General features: G+C 58.1%; 1 protein-coding gene across 1 annotated transcript; it reads right to left on the bottom strand.

Annotated features, from left to right (window-relative positions):
- Window positions 1-823: 823 nt before the first annotated feature.
- Window positions 824-10,048, bottom strand: Xkr5 (XK, Kell blood group complex subunit-related family, member 5). The gene is given in 7 exon segments (XM_013024213.1): window positions 824-1,276; window positions 2,230-3,179; window positions 3,182-3,208; window positions 4,800-4,910; window positions 5,475-5,591; window positions 5,594-5,641; window positions 9,961-10,048. Coding segments are annotated over 7 exon segments (1,794 nt in total).
- Between the last annotated feature and the right edge of the window lie 401 nt (window positions 10,049-10,449).

The following is a 10,449-nucleotide window of genomic DNA, read 5'->3' as shown; positions in this document are numbered from 1 at the left end:
GGATGGTGCTTGGGGTCTTTGGGCTGGCTTGTGTTCTCCCAGATTCATCGGAAGGGAGTGCGGTGAGCAGACCCCCGCAGCGTTCACAGTGTTCCCATCCTCGCCCCGCCCTCCCCACCCCGGCCTGGCCAGCACGTGAGAAAATCCCCAACGGGCTTGAAACCTGCGGGTGTCACATTCTCCAGCTGGAAGAATTGCACCCCGAGGCCCGGACCCCACGGGGCGGGGAGAAGCCCACGCAATGCCACGAGTCCAGCCACGAGCGCCTCGGTGTGGACTTCGCCATGGTGATTTCCTTCTGTGGGAGGTTAATATAAAATCCAGATCACGGCTTTCGCCACGGAGCAATTCACGCTGCGGCTGGGGGAGCGGTCGCCGACACCTGCCGTGGTGGCCAGCGGGGACACTCGTCAGACTTGTGAGATTGATGGGTGGGGGGCTTGGGTTGGAGGACCTTGGAGCAGACCCTTGTGAACCTGCTTTGTCCTGCCTTTCCAACAGGGTCTTACTAGGTAGCCAAGGGTAGACTGGGATGCTCGCTCCATTGTCCTGCCTTCGCCCCCTAGTGGTGGGATTACAGGAGTGCAGCACCAGGCTCGGCTATTCCTCCTTATGTTTCCTTCCCCGACCCAGTGGCGGGATGGAGGAACGCACCGCTGGCCTAGCGAGCTCCCACACACCTCTGTTCAGGCCTCGCTGCGTGGAGTGGGGGGCAGGGTGGCTGTGTACCTCGTGGTTCTCCTGGCCCTGCGGGCAATCTCCCCCCTCTCCTCAGCCGGCCTGGGCCCTCCCTGGTGGTCTGGGGTGGGAGTGGATGTGACCTTCACCCCCAGCTGCGGTCAGCCTCTGCCACGCTGGTGCTGCCATGCTTGTCCAGGAGGAAGCTGAGACCACTAAAAAGACGTGGAGAATGCCTTACGTCCGCTTCCTCCCGCGTGCACGGGTGGGAAGAGCGACAACCTGGCATCTGCCTGCTTGTTTCCGTGGAAGTGCTCCTGAGTCGCGCGGAGAGGCGCTCCGCAGGAGGACACTGACCAGGCGTCCACAGCGTGGCTCGGAACACGGCCACCTTCATGTTCATCCACGCCAGGAGTGGCGGACAGGCTTGAAGCGGCCCGGCGCTGTGGGAAAGGCGGCTCACGCGACTTCCCACGCTCCCTCCCGCCCGCGGCACCGCCCCCGCTCGCCCGCAGAGGGCGCCCGCCCGCCGCTCAGACGGGGCCAGGCAGCCAGGGCTGGCCGCCAGGAAATGACCACCGGCTGGAGGGTCTGGTCCCTGTACCCAACCATGGAGACCATCTTCTCCCATCATGAGAGCCAGAGCGAGAGCGAGAGCGAGAACATGTGTGCGTGTGTGTGTGGGGGGAGGGCTGAGGTGGCCGTCCAGGAGCTCGCCCCATCACTGAGAAATGCCTCACATCCAATGCCTCCTAAGGCAGGCGCTCGGTGCCTGCCACCCATGCGTGCAGCAGGCCGAGCAGGCCGGGTGCCTGGTCACTAGAGATCTCTGGACCAGCTGTCCCCTCTGACCAGCTGTCCCCTCCTGCCCAACTGTCCCCTCCCAACCAGCTGTCCTCTCCTGCCCAGCTGTCCCCTCCGACCAGCTGTCCTCTCCTGCCCAGCTGTCCCCTCCCGACCAGCTGTCCCCTCCCAGCTGTCCCCTCCCGCAGGCCTGCAGAGCTGGGCTTCTGCTTGGGCAGGCGGCACTGTGAGGAAGGTTTGGAAGGTTCTGAGGGGTGCGGGGAGGAGAGGGAAGCGAGGCGGCTGGACATGGGGATCTCAGAGCAGCCTGGGCACTTTCAGTCCCATCGATGAGAAGCACACAGCCCGGATCTGCTCCGGGGTTTGTATTCTCTCACCAGGAGGCTCCACACAGTGTAGGATAATAATTTTTTTAAGAAATGATGTCAGGAAACACTAAGGCTTTCCTTGAAGCCCCACCGGAGAGGAGACACAGGAGCCATGCAGTCCTAAAGGGAAGCATGTGATGATGCAAACCTGGACCCCCCTGTCCCCCCCCCCCAGCGTGCTGGAATCTCCCCTCTGCGGCCGTGCTGCGTGGCGTGTGGAAATCATCGAGTGCATTTGTCAGGCGTGCAGGAGACAGAGGAGGAAGGGGTGTGTCCCAGTGTTGGGCGTGACACTCCTCTTACGACCCCATAGGGCCCCTCGTGGTGTGCGTGGCGTGTGGACCTGACATCTTAGCCCCCTGCCCCTCCCCCCCAGCACGGGTCGGACGATGAAGCTGGCCCAAGCGGTGGACTCGGCCTCAGGGGTGGAGGTGAGGTGGGGCCCTTCCGCAGGCCTCAGGAATGACCATCGGGGGTCCACAGCGGCGGGGTGGTTTAGATTCCTCCGGGACCCACGCGGGTCTTCTTGTTCTGAGCGACCTGGGCCTCTTCCAGGGCCCCCCACCAGGATGGGGCTGGCGCTGGGCTGGGCGGCCGGCTGGGCGAGACTCATCTTCCCCAGTGTCCTCGCGGAGTGGTGGGACATCTGTGGTGTCACAGGGCCACCTTCCCCATGGGAGGACACGGTCCCCTCCATGGTGGCGCTGAAGGACAGCGTCGCACTCTCCTGTCCTTCCGCCCCCCTCAGCTGCCTGCCGGCGCCCGCCCGAGGCCCGGGCGGGCCTGGTGCCCAGGCTCTGGGCTGCCCTCCCCGGGCACCGCACACGGCTGCCCGGCAGCCCCGCATCCTCGCGCTCGCTTGCTGGCGACGGAGACGTAACTCAAGGTGTCCAGCAAGTCCATCTCTGCTCTGGGGGCAGCTTGGAGCTTGGGCCTGCTCCCTGCAGCTGGGGGACCCCGGGAGGCCTGGGGAGACATGGGCATCCTCTGCAGGCTGTAATGCGGAGCGGCCAGGGCTGTGCTCCCCAAAGGCTGCGTGGAGTTGGACACGCCGCCCGACTCCAGAGCGAGTTTCACCAGCCAGCAGTGGCGGCGGCTGAGGAAGCAGCTGGGCCGGAGCCCTGGCTCGGCGCTCCCGTGTCTGACTCCTCTGTACTGGCCAGCCCGCAGCCGCAGCCTCGGGTGCGGCCCCAGCCGGAGCTTCTGGGCCCTGCGCTGGCCGGGGCCGAGGCCTGGGGAGAGGATTCTGCCTCCACTCTGCGACTCCCCGCGGGGTCCAGCACTGCTCTCTGAAGCCCCGCCAGATGCCTGTGGCTTTGGGATGTAGCGGCTGTAATAGAGGACCAGAGAGACACTACCTGAAAAGGAAAACGTAACAGAGGCTCTATCTCGTGACAGTCTGCACCGTGGCCTGGGATTTCAGCCCCACGCTCCAGTCATTTTGAGCCAAGTAGTGCAGTTTGGGACCCAGAATAAAACTCTTAGAAGCTCCCAAGTGGACACTTTGGAGGGAAATGGAAGGCGTCGCTCCCTTTGGTTCTGTCTGAGTCTTCTTTCTCGAGGGCAGCTCTTATCAAGGGCTTAAGCCGTGTGCCTGCGTGTGTGCGCACAGGTCTGTCTGCAAGATGCGCGGTGGAGATTTCATTCCAATTTCCCTCTCTGTGGGTCCGACACTCCAAGTGGCGCCACCAGCACCCGGTGGATGGGGGCCAGAGCCGGGGGAGGCAGGAGGTAGCCTCGGGCTCGAACAAGAGACAGCGAAGCCGCGGGGGTGAGCGCACTCCTGAAAAGCCCGCGTGCCCAGGAGTTTCCGTGAGCAGCAACAAGCCTTCCTGTGTGCACAAACATCTTGCTCACGCTGCTGTCGGTTGGCTCCCGAGTCCGTAATCTCTCTAGCAGGCGTCCAGCAAGCCGCCCACGAGGCTTCCAGTTTCCTGCTGCACCGGGGGGCAGGGCCTGGGTTCAGGGTGCTCATTATAAACAGCACAGAGGCCAGAGCACCAGGAGACGGCCGGGACAGGGCTGGAAGGGCTCAGAGGCGTCACCCTCAGACCCTTGCTGGGTCTTGTGGGGGGAGGGCGAGCGTGGGGGAGGGCAGGCTGCTGGCTGGAGTCAGGCTGGAGGCGGGGACAGGGGAACAGAATTCGGTGTGCTCACTGTCACCTCTGCCACAGGCACGTCCACACACTCGTGACACGCCGCAGGGGGTCCTCACCCTCCCGGAGGCCCCCCGGGGCCACACAGCTGCTGGGTTCCCGGTGGCCACTCCCCGCTTACCCGGCAGTAGACACCCAACAGGTTACTGTCGTGGGAAAAGAGAGGGGGCTGCTTGCTTTCCGGATATGCTCTTGAGAGTTGCGCTTTACTCGAGTGACAGGTGCATCGCTCTGCGGTGGGAAGCCACACACGTGAGTCTTCACCCCGGCTGACAGCCGCAGCTGCTGCTCCTTCCCGCTCCTCCAGTGGGATTCCCAGCTGCGTGCAGCTCCCCCTGTGGGCGGCAGCGGGAACCGCAGCCCACCTTGCACCTCCCCTGTGCTTGGCCCTCCAGCCCAGCGAAGCGCTTTATCCAAGTCCCAGGCCCTGCAACACTACTGCTGCTTCTCATCCAACCCAGGGAGGGGCACACTGTCACGTCTTTTCCAGCCAGCATGGTGGGGGGGGCGGTGCACGCTTGTACCTGCAGCGTGTAAGGGGACAAGGCCCCTGCCTCCGTACTGCACTGGTGTGGGAGGAGGGGTTCTCTGCTGCCCACTCAGGACAGAGGGAAACTCCCCTGCACCCTCCCTGCGGGAGCTCGGGGGAGAAGCGGACACAGCGGCCCAGCTTTGCTGGGCTGAGCTCGGCTTTTCATGCCTGGAAGATGCCGGCTCCCCGACCTCCAATCACTGCTCCGAGCTCCACTTCTCAGCCTCTGGGGAGATTTCGGGTCTCCCTGTTGGGTCTTACCAATCAGAAATCCAGACGAGGCCCCCGCTACAGACCACAGGCTGGTCCACGACACACCCTGGAGAAAGTCAGCAGCCAGCAGCAAGAGGATGGAGTTTTCCAGCAGCATCACTTAGAGAACCAGGAGAGTGCCTCCTGTCAGGGGTACAGCCACAGCCTGCTGGAGCTGCACAGACAGTGCCCAGGCCCCAGGACTGGCACGCTCACACACACACGCACACACACGCTCACACACGTGCACACGCACGCAAGCGCACACGTACGCTCACACACGCACACACACGCACGCTCACACACATGCACACACACATGCAGACGCACACGCGCACACACACGCACACACGTTCTCATGCACACACATGCACACACACGCGCACACATGCACACGCACGCTCACACACGTGCACACACATGCGCACACACACGTGCTCATGCACACACGCACACACACGTGCGCGCACACACACGCACACTCACACACGCACACAGGTCACATGTACGTAAAATCCAGGAGGGTGGAGGCCGCCATTGCCACTTGCCAGGTAGAGGCTGACCACACGTGCTCACGCACACACGCACACGCACACACACGTGCGCGCACACACACGCACACTCACACACGCACACAGGTCACATGTACGTAAAATCCAGGAGAGTGGAGGCCGCCATTGCCACTTGCCAGGTAGAGGCTGGCCACCCTGCTTCTGGAAGGGCCGTCCCAGAAGCTGGGGTGCAGAGGGTGAGCGCAGCCCGCCAGCAGGCTGAACAGCCTCCAGAGGCACGTGCCCCCTCGACGTCGCTGTGCTGGGCTCCGGGCCAGGCCATCACCAGCCAGTGAGCACCTGGAGGCCAGTGTGCAAGTCAGGGAGGGGGTGGAGTGAGAGCTCAGCGCCGGCAGACACCCCAGACCCAGAAGAGCGTCGGGGCACAGACCCGAGTCCGCGTCTCAAGGACGACCCCACTTGAACCTCCTAAGGGATGTTCGCCCTAGTTTGGGGATGAGAAGACAAAGGCTAGCGTCAGTAACACGTGCCAGATGCCATGCACGATGCCCGCTTAGTCCCCGCAGCAGTTATAAACTGTCTGCTGTTTTTAAGCTTGTAACCACATGAGCCAAACCCTCCACCCCAAAGGGCAGTACTCTTTAGTCCAGCTAGACTTTTTACTTATAGTCGCAGACAAAAAATATCCTGCCAGAGTATGAGCTGAATTCTGAAATGGAGGAGTGACGCACTGTTAATCTCCCTTTTCTGCCAATAGCTGCATTAAATGTGTGCTCTGGGTCCAGGGGCCAAATATCTCTCAGTGTCCCCAATTCTCCTAAAACAAGAGCTCACTGTTTGTTCTTGCACAGTCGCTGGCGGCCAGCGGAGGCTGCAGCACTCGCCAGTGACACACAGGCCTCATTCAGGCGTCTGCAGACTCTCCGTCATCACCTAACCGTGTCCCGAGGGCTGGGTGCCGTGGGGACAGCACCATACGTGTACTACCATACAAGAACGTACCTACAGACACGTACGTTTGTATGGGTATCACATGTGAGATGTGCCGCGCTCGAGTTAGAGACTCCTAGACTAGTGGACCTCCAGAGGGAGCTGCCCCCACGTCCTGACACCCCCTCTTTGAGCTCGGTGTTCACGGATTGTTCATGGCAGTAGAACATGGTAGAAATCATGAGGAGATTATTCTAGGCCTGTCAGCTGCCAAGGCTGAGTCCTGGCAGCTCCATCCCAGGAACCTGGATACCTGCTTTTCTGGTGCACACGAAAGATTCCCCCCCCACCACCACCCCGGGCTCGATCTCAACCCCAGACCATCTCCGTGCAATCTGTTTATCTGGAACCTTCCTGCTCTCCTCCAGAAAGTTCCTTCCCTAGACTCATACTCAAGTCCTGGCTTCCTCCATACACCGCCCGGCGGCCCCCAGGCCCCACGGCCGACCCTGCAGTTTCCGGGTCAGCAAGGCCTCTTCCGCCCGGCTGGCCGGCATCCAGACGGGCCTGGAGGCCAGAGGCCTCCCTGTCACCCGGCCACCTGCAGGGCTGCCAGACGCCCAGCACCAGGGCTTCTGCGTGCAACGTGCCTGCAGGGTTCTGAGAGGCTTGCTGTTTGAGACATGGGTCAGGGGAGAGCTCAAAGACTTTGTTTTTTACAAGCCCCTGGACAATAATGAGGACCCAGTCTGGAGGCCAACCCTTGCGGGCCCTCTCCACTTCCCGAATTCAGTCTCAGAGGCTGTACTGAACCCTGTGTGTCTGCAGCCCCTGGGGGCCCATACAAGTTACCAAATGTGAACAGATAAACACCGAGCACGGTGAGTTGTGTTGATGAGGGTCCAAGATTCCTTGCTGCATAAAGAACAACATACCATCTAAATTGAGGTTTGGAAATACGATGAACCAATCTAACTTGAGTCTCTGGAATTACGTTCTAAGCCAACTTTAATCTTTCCTCATTAACAGATTAAGTAAATCACCAAACATCAACTACAAACAGAACGGTAAATCCTGGGCTCAAGTTGGAAAATAAGTGATTTTTCTTTCTATTTTAATATTTTTGGCAACAATAGACCTGAGCTAATTTATAATCTCAGTAATGGCTCTTTTAATGTGTGTGTGTGTGTGTGTGTGTGTGTGTTGTTGGTCCTGGGGCTTGAACACAGGGCCAAAGCACGGTTCCCTAGCTTTTTTTGCTCAAGAGTAGCACTCTATCACTTGAGCTACAGCTCCACTTCTGGCTTTTTGGTGGTTAATTGGAAATAGTCTCATAGACTTTTCTGCCTAGGCTGGCTTTGAACAATGATCTTTAAATCTCAGCCTCCTGAACAGGTAGAATTACAGGCATGAGCTACTGGCATCCAGCTTTTTAAAAATAATTTTAAATACAAATATACATCCAATTATGCCAAACTTTTTACACTTTAATGATTTAACTTTCAATTTAAGAACTTTCAGACTTATACTAAAGAGGAATTACTAAGCCGAGATGCTGATTAAGGAAGCGATTAGCTAGTTTAGCTATTTCCTCATCATTTCAGGCTGTTTCCAAATGAATCCATAGACTTAAAGTGAGGATTAAAAAGGTGTTGGTATAGCAGTAGAGTGGACACATTTAAGTGGAAAATAGTGACCATCTTTGTTTAAACAAGTCGTTATGAATGTCAGTTTCTCTTAAACAGATAGACCTAGCATGGATAGTTTATATTCTCTGGAGTTTAAAAGAGAATAATAGTATGTTTCGAATCCTTGCATTTCTTATAAGTAACTTGAATTCAAAAACTTTGCATTGGGAAAAAAATTTCTTTTTGTTGTTTGAGGAGTCTTCTGCTTTTCATTATGTAGTCAGTTAGCACAACAGATCTGTCCGGGCAGCTCTAGGTTGTGCCAAAAAAAACAAAAAAAAAAAAACAAAAAAAAACCCCGCAGATATTTTGGCTCCCCCTACAGGCACGTTTGCCAAACTACAATTTTAAAAAGCAATTAATACAACTACCCAGTGTTGGATGAGAGTCCAGGGCTAGTTTCAGAATGAGAAAGGGGTTGCGGCCTTCTACCTTAACTCTCAAAGCATTCTGCCGAGGTGGTATGTGTCTGTATTTTGGATAACTTATAATTTCAGAAACGAGAGTGTGTGGCTTACGCTTGCTGTGGCTTTCACCGAAGCTTAGAGATGAATTCGTGGCCCCTTTCTAAAATCTGTACGTTCCGGATGGCTTGTGTGCTAACATCCCGCCCTTCTCTGGCTTTTCTCCCCTTTGTATCCCCCCTCTTTTAGAGGGTGTTGATGTGGATGTCACCTTAACTTCGTTTTCAGATTAGTTACACAGAACTAGTCACTTGCCTAATTTCTAATTTTCACTTCTCACATTATCTTCCAAGTATATACCAGCAAACCAGGGTAGCACTGAAGGCTCTGGGGGCCAGGGTGCTGGGGGTGGGGTACGGGGGTGAGGTCCTCCGGGCAGGCCAGCAGCCTGGAGCTGGGCAAGCCTCACACCTCCCACGGAACCTCTGAGGAAGGCTGCGGGTCCCCACGGAGGGCAGACTTTTCTCCTTTTGATCTATCAAATGTTTGCTCACGCGAAGCGGGTTCACTGTTAGGGTATGTCCCCAAGGCCTCACTCAGGACCACCACGGCCAAAGTTAAGTCGAGACCCACAGCGGAGACTTCCGGTCTCAGTATGAGGCCCGCTGATGGGGGCAGGGTAGGCACACGGCAGACAGTGCTTAGAAGAGGCCGCGGTTCTGAGTCCAGCAAGACCCAGGCTGACCCCAGTCCCTCTGGAGGAGCAGCGTGGCCAGCTCGGGAGGATCTGTTGTGGACAGTGTGCTCTGCTACTCCAAAGAGGAGGGCCTCGCCGTGGGGTTGTGCGATCGGCAAGGTTTCTCCATGTCTTTCTCGCAAACTCCTTGCGCTCTGACCTCAGCTGCTACCCTGGCTAGGGTGGCCAGTGCCTGTGCAACTTCCTGCAGACACAGGGCCCACTGGAAAAGCTGAGGACTAATGTTTGAAGCCAGCCTGGGTGGGAAAGTCCGCGAGACTCGACTCTCCAATTAACCACTCAGAAGCCGGAAATGGAGCTCAAGTGGTAAGAGTGTTATCCTTGAGTACAAATGCTTGGGGACAGTGTCTTTTCCCTGACTTCAAGCCCCAGGACCAGCATAAAAAAAAACAAAACAAAAACAACAGGAAGGTGGCTCAGCGGTAGAGTGCCTGCATGAGGCCCTGAGTTCAATTCCTCAGCACCACATAAGCAGAAAAAGCCTGAAGTGGTGCTGTCACTCACGTGGTAGAGCGCTAGCCTTGAGCTGAAGAGTTGAGGGACGGCACCCAGGCCCAGAGTTCAGGCCCCACCACCAAAAGCACTTGAACCACAGGCTCCTTCACCAAGGTGACCCCTGACTTCTCTTTGTAAAATATCTCCTTCAACTCTTCACACGGGGCTAGGTGGTCACTGTCACATGACTAGCACCCGAGCCCCGCCCCTCATGGTAGAAATAATGCCTGGCCTTCCAAAGCCTCTGTAAACCACAGCGAAGCCATCAGCAATGCACCCCCCCCCCCCCCCGTGGCTGTCTTTGGCTCTGGTTTTGCAGATAACTTCTTCCTCCTGCAAAAGCTTGGAGAAAATGCTAGCGGGTGGGGTGGACGTGAGCGTGACCCGTCAGAGGCCGGTCAGGAGCCCCACGGGCTGAGGCGCTGGTGCCGTGTGGCTGTTTCCAGACGCCCAGCTGCAGCAGGTGCAGCATCGCTCGGAACTACACACAGCTCAGGCCCTGGACCAGGAAGCCAGGCAGGAGGATGGAAAGGGCCAGCCACCCCAGAGAGGGCGTCTGGTGGTGACGTAGCAGATCTCGGGCAGAGCCTGGGGAGAAGAGAGGAAGAGTTGTTGGAAGCATGGAGGGGGAGGAGGTCTGCACGGTAGACAGTGGAAGCTTTGTGTGTTCCACGGGCTCTCCCCTGGCCAGGGCTGTGCCGCCGGGCACACCCTGCCGGGCCACGCACCCAGGCGACTGTCCTCCCGGCCTCCTGGAGTCCTGCAGCGCCCACTGGCACTGGCCACACTCGGGCATCCTGCACCGCTCAGCTGTGGGCCCTGCCCTTTCCCGGGCTCCTGACCTTCTGGCCTTCTGCCCCGGTGACCCTGTGG

The sequence above is a fragment of the Dipodomys ordii genome, unplaced genomic scaffold (genome assembly GCF_000151885.1).
Source record: "Dipodomys ordii isolate 6190 unplaced genomic scaffold, Dord_2.0 Scaffold74, whole genome shotgun sequence".
NCBI classification, from domain to species: Eukaryota; Metazoa; Chordata; class Mammalia; order Rodentia; family Heteromyidae; genus Dipodomys; species Dipodomys ordii.
This window is presented reverse-complemented; position numbering and strand designations above follow the sequence as displayed.